This window comes from Scatophagus argus, chromosome 9, assembly GCF_020382885.2.
Source record: "Scatophagus argus isolate fScaArg1 chromosome 9, fScaArg1.pri, whole genome shotgun sequence".
Classification (NCBI taxonomy): Eukaryota; Metazoa; Chordata; class Actinopteri; family Scatophagidae; genus Scatophagus; species Scatophagus argus.
Genome location: NC_058501.1, coordinates 2,371,079 through 2,386,310, shown reverse-complemented (window position 1 = coordinate 2,386,310; position 15,232 = coordinate 2,371,079). Strand labels below are relative to the sequence as shown.

The following is a 15,232-nucleotide window of genomic DNA, read 5'->3' as shown; positions in this document are numbered from 1 at the left end:
TGCTGATGACCTGTGAGCCATTACTTTATTTCATCTTTTCCACAGAGGAAAGTAATGGATTTACTCATGTTAATGTAATTAACTAATATAATATATCCAATAACATCAGTACAAAGACAAAAAGCACAACTCAGCAAGCACAAAAAAGAAGTATGAAAATATAGAATTAAAGAATAAAACAGCCCAATGGCATGAAAACCATTGTTTGTATTTCCTTTTAAAAATCAGTTATTTAATACTTTTATTAAGCTGTCTCTGTTACGGAGTTAAAACAATAGCCTGAAATTAAGAATGAGATTCTTATGGATTAAGGTTAGCATTACTGTACTTGGGCATGTATCTATCCTAATCATTCAGGGTAGGTACACCACATGGCCAGCCCGCTAAGTTAACCAGATCAGACACACACATTATGTTACGTGACTAAAAGGTGACATTGGGATTGGCAAAATGCTAAAATCACAGCTCTCCCACCTGTGCTTTACCTTTGCTACATAGCTGAACTCTGAGGTGTACTTGAGTACATACCTAGTAACATAGCATTGCGTACACGTCACTCAGTGTGTGAAACTGTGCAGTTCTCGCTGCAGCAAAGAAGCAGTTATTTCATTTCTGCATATTTATTTTTGCCCATGATGTCAAAACCATCAAAGGCCACCTTTTCTTCACATGCGCCTCAGGGTCAGATGATCAGGGCAACAGCACAGCACAACATAGCAAAAAAAGCAAGACAGCGTTAAGAGGGGTGGAAGTCGGGGTTGAGTGAAGGGCCACACACATGATTTTAATGCTGGAGACTGCAACAAAGATACTTTGCACATGCCCAAAATGCTAGTAACATGTACTCAGAGTACATTTAAACTGACTTACTTTTTACTTTCGTCACATTTTTAGTCCAGTACTTGTGCTTGTGTAAAATTTGGTAGCAGTATAAGTATTAAGTATAATATTCTAATACTCTTTACTACACCCCTGGCCTTTTCTTCCTGTCACAATGCAGATACAGTGTCACAGTTGAATACAACACAGGAATTAAGAGAATTGAAAGGTTTTACATTTGCATGTTGTACTTTGCGACATCTAGTTTGCAACTGTCAGTATGAGCTTAACCAAGCCCTCAGCTGTGCAGCGACCACAACACTTCCTCTTTCATTGTAAAGGGAGACTGAAAGTAGCTGTACCTCTCATCAAAATAACAAGTATGTTGCTTTCATGCTACACACACGAGACAGAAGAGAAGCCAACCACAAGGCAGAGAAAGCTCTTTCATCCGCTGCAGAAGTTATAGATTTAAGCTGAAGAAAATATAGGAAACGGCTCTCAGAGACAAATTTGCTTCTGTTATTACTAACTGTGAGGTAAGTTCTGAAAGGATTCGACTGTGTTCACTGTAGTTACCCTCATTTAAAGAGCCATGTTTTCAATACGACTTTGCAATGTTTTTTCATAGAAACCTTGAAATGGCACACGGCAAAGAGAAGCAGTTCCTGCTTTCTTTCACGTTGGTGTTGTCAGTCGTTCTGACCTCAGCTCTGCAAACCCTTGATTCAGTCCAAGAGCTACAGCACAGCGGATTCGGTCAACCACCACCTCGCCATGGTCTCAAGTTGCTGGTTTGGTATGTTCAGAACTGCTTGGACAACAACATGGTGGCTCTGTGTGATCCCACACATGGAGATTATGGATTTCATGAGTTTGAGAATAGGGGGCATCTGCTTCCAAAGATAGAGGACAAAAAACAATACAGGTACTACACCATTGGAAACCTCAACTCTCCTGGGGCCAAAGACCTGCCCTATGAAGTCAGGCAATACTATGACCGTAGCAACCCTTTAAGCAACATGGACAGAGTTTTGGTGAGATACAACAAAAACAACAGACATGTCATCGAGATCTATGTATCTGCACATTATAAACCAAAACAGACCTACGTGATTGGTCCCGATCTGTTTGATTCTCTTCGCCACCCTACAGCCTACGTTAGCGCAGAATTGTGATTTATTTCTGATGTTAACTCTATGATGGAGTTTCAAACAGCAATCTTGAATGACATATTTGGCTGCTGCTTTTCTCTCTAGTCAGAATGTAAGAAAGTGCCAGGCTACTTTGCTGACCTTATTTGAAAGCTTGTGTATGAGTCAGGATGGTTTGTGTAAGCTTGCACAGCCAACCTGCTTGTAGAACACACAGCGCAGAGCAATGCTTTGGAGAAAATTTAATAAAATAAGTGTTGAATGTTCTGCCTAAGAATGTTTTTTTTTTTTTTTTTTTTCAAAAGCTGAGACATTCAATAACTCTCTCTTTCTCTTTCTCTTTCTCTGTTTCTTTGTGTGAGTATGGATGTGTGTTACTGTAGTTGTGGGGACATGTTTTTTACACAGTCACATTGTGACGGTCCGTCTTACTTATTGTGACAAAATGCAAGTCCCCACAACATAAATCATCAAATATTAGGGTGAAGACTTGCTTTAAGGTTAGGCTGAGGTTAAGGTCAGTTCATGGTCAGGGTTAGGATTAGGGAAGTAATGTTTATTGTTATGGTTAGGTGGTGGTAAAGCGTCCAGGAAATGAATGTAAGTCTATGTAATGACCTCCAAACTGTGTGTGTGTGTGTTGGGTACAAAAAAAATCATGTATATTAGAACATGGGTCTTTTTTTTCCCAGATTTGGCCATGTTATTTTTAAGAATTACAGAGGTCTTAGCACAGGGCGGCACGGTGGTGCAGTGGTTAGCACTGTCGCCTCATAGCAAGAGGGTTCCAGGTTCGAATCTCGGTCTGGGTCCTTCTATGTGGAGTTTGCATGTTCTCCCTGTGCCTGCGTGGGTTTTCTCCGGGTACTCCGGCTTCCTCCCACAATACCAAAAACATGCACATTAGGTTAATTGGCTACTCTAAATTGCCCCTAGGTGTGAGTGTGAGAGTGTGTGGTTGTCTGTCCTTGTGTGTTGGCCCTGCGATTGACTGGCGACCAGTCCAGGGTGAACCCCGCCTCTCGCACGTAGTCAGCTGGGATAGGCTCCAGCTCCCCTGCGACCCTGACGGATAAGCGGTATAGAAAATGGATGGATGGATGGAGGTCTTAGCACAAGTCAAGCCATTTTATTTGCGTTGCCACTTTACAGTCTGTACAGCATATGAAACCTTCTGTCCTCAGACCCTTGATTCAAGTAAACAAAAAGTCTCTTCCAAAAAAAAACCTTTTAACAAGGGAAAAAAATAGAAGAAATCTCAGGGTGAGCCACAGGGGAAGGATCTGTCTCCTGGCAGTGGTGGAAAAGTATGTGTATTTAATACTGTACTTAACTTGAGCATTTAAAAACAAAACAGATGATTTACTAATATGTTGTGATACAGTTCTACTTATCTATCCAGTACTATACATGGTGTATAAAATTGATGAATTATAACATGACATTGCTTGAATGAGCTTTTGACCAATAATAAGCAAGTATAGCAATAGCAATCACACCTCTACACCTTATCCCCTCCCTAATAGCTCTACACCCAAAGGAAAAGTTAAATCTAAACATTAGAGACCAAAAAGTTGATCTCTCTAAGTAATCGGTCATCAGAAGATGACTAAAAGCAAAAAGCAAGATCAAAGAGATCAAAAAGCAAGAAAACAGCAGCATGTTTATTGAAATACATGAGAAAGGTACAGGGGGGAAAAAACACACAGTGTAGAGTGTGTTGTTTGGTTCTTTCTGCTGAGGATTTTAGATTTACTCAAGGTCAGAAAGTACCACCAAAAATCTCTAAATGTGAAATTCCACAAGGCTTCAAAAATTTGTATGAACTCCAATATCAGCTTGAATAGCAGGCAGTCAATCAAAATGTTGACTCTAATGAGTTGTGAAACAAGGCGGCACACACCTTCTGGGCCAAAAGGCACAAACTCTAGCAAAACTCACTTTCAATATTATGATGACAAAGCACCCTAATGCCTGCAGTCCTCAAAACCCACAGAAAGGCCTCATTCATCTTCTGTTCTCCTCTGTTGCCAATGGGAGGACACCATTTGGACCGCTGTACACTCACAGGTTGAATTCAGATTTGATTTGATACTCCCACTGAAAATATAAAAGGGCTCTTGGACAAGCAGGACCAATCTGAACAGATAAGAGAGATTTATAGGGTCCTCGCTCAGCACAGAAATATGTGAAACATTAAAGATACACTAGCTGATTTTGTTAAGGTACCCACAGGTGCCTCGAAACCCCAAGATGTCCTCTCAGCTTACCGCTGACATGTTAAAATTCAATTCTAAGCTGTTTGCATGCACACTTACAGTCACGATTAAACACTCATTCGGCCTGTGTTATTATTGGAAACAGCTTTACATGTCAGTTTCATACAGAACAAAATGCATGGCAACCAGCCAGGTTGCAGCAAATGCAGTCCCTGAGCAGGTCTAGCCACAATTAAAATCATCATACATTTTCAATCAATTCTCAAGCCATTTGTACATAATTATTTTATCAGTTCTTTTTTTCCTCCAGCATGGAAAATGGCTTCCATGTGGTATTTTTTGTTGACAAATTTGTAAAGAAATGTTAAACAACACGACATGAGGGTGAATGAGATTTTTACGGAATTTCTCAAGGCTGTGGGTATTGTAGGGCTGACACACACACACACACACACACACACACACCTCTGGGATCGTGTGTTCCAACTACATAGGGATCACCCTCCTCAGCCTCTCTGGGATGGTCTACTCCAGGGTGCTGGAAAGTAGAGTCCATCTGTTAGTCGAACCCCAGATCCAAGAGGAACAATGCAGTTTATGCCCTGGTCGTAGAACACTGGACCAGCTCTACAACCTCACGAGGGTGCTGGAGGGGGCATTGGAGTTTGCGGGAAAAACGGAGCAGGAGATTGACAGGTTAATCGGGACAGTGTCTGCTGAGATGTGAACGCTGTACTGGTCCATTGTAGTGAAAAGAGAGCGGAGCCAAAAGGCAAAGCTCTCAATTCACCAGTCAGTCTACGTCCCGACCCTCGCCTATGGTCACAAGCTGTGGGTAGTGAGTGAAAGAACAAGACATCCCGGAGGGGCTCAGAGTAGAGCCGCTGCTCTTCCACATCGGGTGGAGCCAGCTGAGGTGGTTTGGGCATCTGGCCAGGACGCCTCTCAGACGTCTCCCTCGGGAGGTGTTGTTGGGTATGCCCATCCGAGAGGAGAACCAGATTTAGGGGGATTTAGATGGGGGATATAGGTTCATATGGGCGCAAATTTTACTTAATGTTTAATTTTTCTTCATTCGTGATTCTGTAACTTTTTATGATCGAATGTGTTTTCATGTTCAAGGAGGATCATTTTCAGATTTCCACAGCACATACTGCACAAGGTTTTCAATTTTAGGTTCATGTCACAAAGTATTTTAATCTAAATCATATGTTTGACCGGTTCGTGAGCTCGTTCATGTTAGTTCACGGTTATGGTACGGTTTGGGGTTAGACATGCATCGGTTTCAGTTAAGCCTTGACTGAGCCTCAATAAAAGTCAATAAAAAGCTCCCCAAAATGACATATAGCAGTTGTTGTAGTATGTGGGTGTGTCACGACATGCACACGACCGTTTCCTCTATGACATCCAAGTTTCTTGCTTCATAAAAACAACCATATGCAGATAATAGCACTGATTTACACGTTGTGCTCTTTTCCCAGTCCCTGTGTTTTATTCTCCTTAAATCGGTTTAAATAGAATTCAAATTGAAGGCGTCTTTTTTTTACGGAGACTGACTCTGGTGTTTCATTCTGCCTGTCCATGTTCAACGGAGGACAGGTTTTCTCTGAGTGGATGGTTGGGGGGATGTGGGGGGAGTCTGAGCTCTTTGACAGAATTGTAAAGCGGCAGAATGAACAGATGTCTCCCAATGATTAATGTTCCTCCCTGCCTTGCCTCAGAGGATCTGCGTGCCCATGCATCTCTAACCCTACACCTCCTCCCCAACACTTTATAAAGCTAATTTCTTTAACTCGCAGCCTTCTCTCTCTTTTCTCCAAGTTCATCTCGCCTCTTCATCTTTTATATTTCTCCCTCGAGACACATCAACTTCAATTTCTTGCATGTTTCGGGAAAAATCAGAAAGAAGTGGTACCTTTCCTGACTAATGAGGAAGGACATTAAGTGACATTACATGCAGTCTAATTTGTGCCAGTGTAACAGTTTAAATAGAAATCCCCTTGTATTGTGATGTGGCAAAATTATAGACGTTAAAAGTATGTGTAGAAGAGATCCATCATAGAGAGAAACAAATAGAAACAGTTTGGCTCTGTCCCTACTGTAATTTAAAGAACAGCTGCTTAACCTCTGTCAAATAGTGTAAGCCTGACCCCTAATGGCTGAAGCTGGATTTATTTATTTATTTATATATTTATTTATCTATTTACATGTGGCTTTAATGTGCACAAGGTGAATTAGGAGGAAAGTGTCTGATCGGTGTCGTCAGTCACTTGTGTGTTGTCCTCACCTTATCCCTTCAGCAGCTGGAGGTTTTCCCAACATGCATTGAGTCGATGACATGAAAACACACTGGGCAGATGCCGCTCTTATCACACAATTGATGTTCCAATATACAATTTCATTTTGCACGCGACTTCACCTCAACCCAACAGACTTTGCCGTACGACTTGAAAGAGAAAAAAACACAGCAGTTCACTGTGCAAAAACTGCACCTTTGATTTTTCTCAAAACATGTCTCTCAGTTCATCTCCTCCCTTTAAAATGTTTTTAGTTTTGGATGTGCTCACCAAAGACACGGAGAGCAACAGCGCCCCCTGCTGCAGTTTTGAGGGAAAGAGGGAACTCACACAATCTCAGGGGAAATTGACCATTAAAATCCAGCACTGCATGGTAATGAATACCAGGCTCATGGTAAAGGGCTCACATTAAATATTTAGACTCTCAGTTAATATTTCATATGGTAATTTTGTATTTAAATTGGATTTAATATTTAATATAAATACAGAGCTAAGTGGGGTATACTGTTCTCAAACACCAATCCAGACACCTTCCATATCACTGGGGTGGGGGGGGGGAGTAAATATGACACGGACTGCATACACATGTAGATCCTCAGAGCTAGAACACACACACACTAACCAGGACACACAGACAGAACGTCCCACTGTTGTCTCCATGTTTTCCCCTCTGGGAGGATTAGGGAGGTCAGAGCAGCTACTTAAGAAATCCTCACAGCAGTGACAGTGAGCCCTCCAACTAACTTAATTACACAATGTTGTGCCTCTCTGTAAATAATCATAATATTCTAAAAAAAAAAAAAAATATTTTAAGAAATGCAACTTGCCCAGCTGTGGTGTCTCAGACAAGTACTACTTAAAGGCTAAAAATAAGATCAGGGAATAAGATCATTTAAGCTTTAACAACGGTATTTTAAGGTGAACATACAGTGCAGTGCAGTACACTGCTGCTCCCAGTAGATCCTTTTCACAGCAGACCTTTTGTCTTGTTGTAGGTACCAAAACAACTGATAAATGACCTGAAATAAATGTGCCCATTTGGACAGATCATGAACTCAGTTACAATTTGTCTTGGTTTACAAGTTTGTCAGGGTTGGCCCTCCTCCAGTTCAGAAGGTGGTGGTGGTGGTGATGCACCTGAAGCTGCTTGGTATGACTAGAAGAGGAACAAAAAGAATGTCTGCCCTTTAGAAGTTTAATTTCAACAACAGAAGTTTTATCATCTCCACAAGTTCTCACTCGCACAGCTTTTTCCTTACCGTCCAGATAAATGCGCTCTCTCACCCTTGCTGCACATAGCTGAACTGATCAGGGATCGAGTAAAATGCTTCAGCAGCACATGGAAACTTCTGTATGATCATGTGTGTTTAAATCACTGGAACCTTTTTTTCTGCAACCATCCCTTTAATGAGACAGACTTAATTCAATGTGACTGTATCTGCCATTATCACAGAGGACAGACCCCGTGGCTATGACCACCGGCTGCCTACTACTTACATTATCTGTCTAGAACGTTTCTCAAACCTCCTCCTGACATGTTTTCAACAACCAAATATGTCTTTAATTCTTCTTGGATGTATTTACACATTTATGTATTGGATCTGTTAGCTATCTGATCCACCCAAGATGCAGTGGCTAAGTCTAAATGGTGTCTGAGTAAGAAAAGCACTGGTGTTACTAATGACATCAATTCTACTTAGGTTTCCCAGTGAGTCAAGTCATTATGTAAGTCAGTCAGTTCTCTAGAAAATGGCATTATTGTTCTTAGATTCAGTTCCTTGGTGAGGTGTACTCCACCTGTGTAGGAGGACCCCCTTTCTGTCTTCTTCATTTCATTTTTTCCCGTTTCCTGTGAGCAATGTCAAAGCCATTTCACTGTGCTATTGTATGTCAATATCATCCTGCAAGAGAGACTCACTAAAGCAATAAATCCTGATTTAAATTACATTTTTAAATTACTGCTTTACAATACATTTTTATTTTTTTTTATTTGCTGCCAAGTCCATTTGACACTGAGTTGAAAAGGCTAACACTGTAAAACACAGCATAAGAATACACATAAAGCAATGCTGTGATTTACTGGAATACACAAGTGTAACATAACAATAACCAGAGCTACTCGTGAATGGATAAGGATGGGGCACCGGAATTCTGAATCACATTGTCTGCAATATTTTACAAGCTGTCTTTGAGATATTTCCTTTCAGACTGGATTATTTGTTTAATGTATTCTTGTCTGTCTAATATTAGTTTGCCCTTTGTTTGTAACATATGATGCTCTGCTGCCAGTAGAGTTGTCCATGTTTGTTACTGGTTACATACTGCAAACTCCATCTGTTTAATGTGAATGTGTTCAGGGCAACATTGGGAAGACCTGGGTTTAATGAAGCCTTAGTAAATGAAAATCTATCCAGGGTATGTTGAACTTGTTTGTTCTGCAATATACAGCACTCAGAAACAGAGGGGCGAAATGGAATTCAGTTTTCATTAAATATATTTTTTAAACCACCTTATCCCAGCTCCTCACATGGCATCACTTTGTCATGCCTGTGGTGTCTGTGGCCAGTATGTAAAAGGCACCTACATGAAAGCTTACAGTCACATTGTGAGGACAAAACACAAGTCCCCACAACATAAATCATTAAATATTAGAGTGAAGACTTGCTTTGAGGTTAGAGTTCAGTTAAGGTCAGGGTTAGGATTAGAGAAGTAATGTGCATTGTCATGGTTAGGTGGTGGTTAAGCCTCCAGGAAATGATGGTAAGTCTATGTAATGTCCCCAAAAGTGATGGAGACAAGACTGTGTGTGTGTGTGTGTGTACAAGGGCACACAACACACTGAGAATGAGACCAAGTTCATCCTGCCCACCTTTGTACTTTGATGCTTTGACAATATTGTTCTTGAAACTTTCTTACCAATGAAGACCCATTGAAGTAAATTGAAGAAAAAAAAGGTATGCTAGGATAGGCATGTCATCTTTAAGAATTTTGACTCCTTAAAACAAATAATATGATGATATCTTAAATGTACTTTCTTCCTTTCCCCTGGGTCTCCCTAGGCAAATTAAGAATTGATTTAAAATTAATTACTTCTTCAAAATGTGTTGACTGTGTTCACGTGACTAATTTTGATAGAGTTTTTTGGAAACAAGAAGTGAATGGCGCCACTGTTCCACTAGCTTAATTCACCCCACTCTCTCATAGGAAAATAAAGATAATCCCTTCCCCATATGGCATTGGCAGGCACAATGTGAACTACAAATGGCAAGAGACAAAGAGGAAGAATTTTATCTACTTTTGATAAAATTCCAACTTGTATTTCATTGAATAATTCAGACAAACAAGACATTATTTGACACACTGCACAGACTTGTGAGTATTAAAGTAAATACATGTTTGACCTAGCTGGCATTGTTCTATCTGCATGGCACAAGACTATGAGTGGCAGCACAAGGAAGATTTCTCAACACTCAACAAGAGCTGAGATAGCACACGAGGATATGTGAGGGTATATCATCCTCGTCAGTGGCCGTCAGGTAAGCTGTCATATCAAAACCTTCAGCCCAGAGGGGGAACAGGCAGTACGGAAGAGATATGTCTACAGGAGCAAAGTGCTGAGCCTCCCTACAGTCATCTTCTTTTTTTTTTTTTACTCTCAGCACACATTATGTGGTTTCCCCAAGAAGAAAGTGATGGAGAGGATTCACCAGACTTGAGCTTTTTCAATCAAAGCGAATAGTGAAGACAGAACTAATCGATCACTTAAATGAGCTTCAAGTTGATGAGGTTTAGTCAGATTGTTAGTTCTCCAGTGTGACACTTTTTTTTTTTTACTCATTTATCTCTCGATTGTTACATTCATCTTAATTTTATGCTTCACCTCAAACATCTTTTTATATGTTCCCAGTACAGGTGCCTGAGATGTCACAGCTAAGCTAATACCTGAAACACAATGACACATCCCTTCACACCCGTCTGGAATCATATGTTAGCTGTTCATTACTGTTTGTCACTCTCTGATATCAAACTGATCGTCATTTTCCATTAGTTGCATCATCTCGATCAATAATGCAATGTTTAGCACAAAGATTTGCAAGAGCGTGAACACTGAAACACTGGACACAAACATTAAAATCAGTCATTTCACAGTTTCTCCACCATCCCCTTAAAGAAAGACTACATTAAGAGGGAAAAACTCATTCTTCCTTATACAAATGAAAAGATGGATTTATGAGTAATAAAATGCATGATTAGGCCTACTCAATTCAAAACACTCCTGGGTTTTGCTGCTATAGTCTTATTTAGTCTAATATGACCACAAGCACACGGTGGCTAATGTCAGCTAATGCTGGCAAACTTGAGGTATCTGTTTCCTCATGGACTTTACTGTTCTACTTAAAGAGAGATTCTGTTATTTTTTAACTTTTACTCTAGGGTTCCAGGTTCGAATCCCGGTCTGGGCCCTTCTGTGTGGAGTTTGCATGTTCTCCCTGTGCTTGCGTGGGTTTTCTCCGGGTACTCCGGCTTCCTCCCACAATCCCAAAAACATGAACATTAGGTTAATTGGCTATTCTACATCCCCCCTAGGTGTGAGTGTGAGAGTGTGTAGTTGTCTGCCTTTGTGACCAGTCCAAGGTGTACCCCGCCTCTCACCCATAGTCAGCTGGGATAGGCTCCAGCTCCCCTGCGACCCTAACGGATAAGCAGTATAGAAAATCAATGATTATGAACTAATACATTTATTAGAAAAGTAACCAAAAGGTTATCACACTCAGTGATGAGTGGAAGCTAATCTGAGTTAAATACTGTCTTGTTTCCAACATATCTGACCTGTTGGACCTATTTTGAGTGATGCTTGTTGATATGTAGTGCATATGCATCATGTACTCCTGCCTCATGATTTACTGCAGATCAAGCAGCATCTCTTCTTTGTATTCTGTCAGAGTAGTGTTGTATAAAATTAGATAATGTGACATTGCCTTGATTAGATACTCCTTCCTATTATTTTATTTCAAAGGTCAATATTTCTCAAGCATCACTTGAGCCTGCTAAGCAAATTCAGTGGGTACGTGGGTTTCATAGCCACACTTTTTTGTGGGATATAGGGACAGGATGTAGACTGAGTCATCCTCTCATGTTCAGGAGATTAAAAGGTTTGGTTTCTATGAAGACGTGTAATTTCTTATAGGGACATTCCTAGTGTATCGTAATTCTTTCAGAATACTTTATGACTACATCCATAAACATGTATTACACTTTCTGATGCACCACATCAACAATCATAAAATGTTATAGATGTGACTTATAATGAATTCTAAATTCAAGTGTCTTATGGATGCTCTTGACTAGTTATAAACTAGAGATTGAATGATGTGCCTTACATTATGACTGCCTATGCTTACCTTACTCACCCCAGCACTCAACTTTAGCTTCCATCACTGACTGTGCTCTAGATGGCCAAACTGGGAGTCTGGCCCAAAGCCATTAAATGCGTCCAATATTATGACAGTACCTGGGGTAAGGGAGCATGTATCTATAAATGTGCAAAGGCAGGTAAAAAAATGCAGCATCCACTGTGTATTCTAATACCCTGAATCAACAACAGAAAGTTGAATGGTGTAGAAGGTGCACTTTACTGAAGGTCACTCCAATTATCTGAGATGGAAGTGCATCCTCTTAAGCCACTTTTCTATACATCTACAGTGAAATTTAAATCAGAATAAGGAGTTGGTTAGTGGGAGGATGAAGGTAGCTGTCCAGTTTTCTCAACTGAGATGGTGATGCCAATGTCAGTGTGACAGGAGAGGACGAAGCCTTCATTAGGGCAGGGAAATGGTACATTTACATCAGAAATGCACATGCAAACAGGGGAGTGCTGAACAGCATTCCCAACTCAAATAGTCCACCAGTTATAGAGCAGCACAGTCAGATGCAACAGCGATAGTACATCCAGCCCCAAAATACAATATTAGAACATGTAAAGTATTCATTAAGCTGATTGGAATAACAGTGTTATCTTACCTCCTGTTATTGTCATAATCCCTGGCTGTTTTTCCTCATTTGTGTTTAAAATGGCAGAAATGACACAGGAAGTGAACTGAAGGTGAGATTAGTGTCTGGCTGCTTCTAGAAAAAGGGATTATTGTATCACATCCCTATATTTATAGAAATACACCATGTATCCAGACACACCTCTGTTTCAGAGGTTGGGCTGGACCCCTCGTTTCCAGTGAATGAAAATCTTAATGCTTCAGCGTTGGTGGCAACAGTTTAGGGAAGGCCCATTTCTATTCCAGCATGACTGTGTCCCAGTGCACAAAGCAAAGTCCATGAAGACATGGTTGGATGAGTTTGGTGTGGAAGAACTTGACTGGCCCACACAGAGCCCTGACCTCAACCCCATCCAACACCTTTGGGATGAATTGGAACAGAGATTGTGAGCCAGATTGCATGAATGGGAAAAAACGTCCCACAGAAACTCTCCAAAATGTTGTGAAAAGCCTTACCAGAAGAGTGGAAGCTGTTATAGCTGGAAAGCTGACTATGTATTTAGAATATGATGTCAGAACTACAGCAGAACTACCTTTCTTGGCACACAATTGATTAGAATCACAAATAATTGCTGTTTTGATCAAATTATAGATCGTTTGATACAAGCTTCTCCCAACTTTAAACTACAGAGAACACAAAACCAGAGGAAAAGATGCCAGAATAAGAACATCTCCACTGGTCAAACAAACAAAGTCGCTTGATCAAAGTCGAACAAAGGTTATCTGCGCAGGAGTCATCCAGAGATCACAGTGAAACGGGAAATGCATGCTTTAATTTGTCCTTCGTATAGGATTACTTTATTTGTCCCAAGGGAAATTTGTTCCGGAGATAAAGGTTGCCACATAAAAATACATACATGCAATAAAAGACAGACAGAAAGTGCATAGCATAGACGTGCAGGCGTGAGTAGGCTTCACGTATTTAACATTCACATGTAACACTGGCTGTACATACATACTCTATAATGCAAAAATAGACAAATGCAGACATTAATGAAGTACAACAATACAGCTCCCAATTTCATACCCACCTTATGGCCAGAGTTTAGGAGATTCACTGACCCATCATTTCCTGTATTTAATTAGCACCCTGTGGTGTTCATCTGAAGGGGGCAGTTTGTATTCTGAATGCAGGGCGTGGGAGGAGTCAGCGATAATTTTCTTCATCTGTCTAACTATAGTCCTCTCAAAGAGCATTTGGAGGGATGCTCCCTCACCCCCAGTGTTCAGTGCCGTGTGGTGCAGTCAGCAGGCTTCGGGTGAAGTGGATAAAAAACATTGTGAATGTTCAGAAGATGGAACTGTTAAGAGGGCCATAGCTTAAGCAATGACAGTGTGACAGTGAGCCAGCATGTACAATACCAGGACTCTGAAGCTGAAGCAGCTGAATGGCATTCAGCCTTCATTCACTGGTGAAAAAAGGTCCGGGAAACTTTGTATGGTCTTATATGGTTCCTGCACATAATATTCAGCTTCCGTTGTCTTTATATTATGTTAAGATCATAATAGCTGTCAAACACACTGCTGTATGCATGCATTTGTTGTTCCTTATATTGCGCTGTGAGCTTCATTACAAAAACAAACAAACAAATAAAACACAGTTTAAGCAGATTTTGTGTGAGTGTGTGTGGAGGTAGAGTATTGTGCTTGCTGTGTTGATATCTATCTATCATAGGTTTAAGGCACCTAAACTGGAATAAGGCTGTAGGATGGATCAGAATCCCTCCTTGTGTTCCTGACACACAGTATGGAGTGTTGGAGTGTGTGCAAGGTTATGAGGGACAGAACCATATAGGGAGACAGGTGAAAACAGAGTTTATATGGATCCGTCCTGACCTCTGAAAGAAAGAAAAGCAAGCAAGGCAGAGTTTATTAGATTACTACTGATCCCTGGTGACGGACTGCCCTTCCAGGTGTACAGAGACAAGGATGAAACAGACTGATCTTCAGCTCAACACTGCCACCAAGTGGGGAAAATTTGACCTCTACTGCTGAGGTTAACTTCAATCCACTCCACCAGCTACTGCAAAGTATCAGTGTAAAATACACGGAGATATTTTTTATCTGCAAAAACAGATTTGAGCATTATTTGATTTTTCAGCAGGAAGAAATCCAGCCAAACAATTCCACATCCTGTCTGCTTTAACTAAAAAGCAGGTTCGCTCAAATCTTGTAGTCCTAAATTTGACCTAAGAGCCCACTGAAGAAGAAGCACTTGTCCTTGAGCCAGCTCTGCATGTTGTTATAAACTGCTGAAGAGGTTGTGGTGCTAAATTAGCGTATGAGCTCATATCATAAACCAGCACTGGCCATAACAAGATGATTTTCAAATGATAAAAGATTATACTTTTTAACTATATTGCAGTAGTGATGAGAGTTAGGTCTTCTATCCATGATGTTTAAAGCTTGCCGATTAAGACTATGAACATATTGCAATAACACTTTTGAGTTAAAGGTCAGGATATTAATGAACAGTTTCACAGGAAAGGCAATCGAGCCTTTACAGATGCATAGTGGCAATTACCCGCACAAAGACGTTAAAAGACACCTGCACTCTGCGGGTTGGCATGGCTTTTAGTGTCTTTTATTATTTATATATTTAACATTCTGGGTTTTAGCGATAAATGCTTTAAAATACAGACTACTGTAGTCCTCAATCACAATTACACGACAATGGTAAATCAAGGTGCTTT

At 40.5% G+C, this 15,232-nt stretch overlaps 1 protein-coding gene across 1 annotated transcript; it reads left to right on the top strand.

Annotated features, from left to right (window-relative positions):
• The first annotated feature begins 1,147 nt into the window (after positions 1-1,147).
• si:ch211-198c19.1 (uncharacterized protein LOC100151013 homolog) lies at positions 1,148-2,240 on the top strand. The gene is made up of 2 exons (XM_046399747.1): positions 1,148-1,358; positions 1,451-2,240. The coding sequence occupies exon 2, from the start codon at positions 1,461-1,463 to the stop codon at positions 1,995-1,997; it is 537 nt and encodes a 178-aa protein (XP_046255703.1). The 5' UTR covers positions 1,148-1,358; positions 1,451-1,460; the 3' UTR covers positions 1,998-2,240.
• Positions 2,241-15,232: the final 12,992 nt, after the last annotated feature.

What these genes read in the sequence shown, in the direction of transcription:
- si:ch211-198c19.1 (XM_046399747.1), top strand. Translation starts at nt 1,461, where the DNA reads ATGGCACACGGCAAAGAGAAGCAGTTCCTGCTTTCTTTCACGTTGGTG.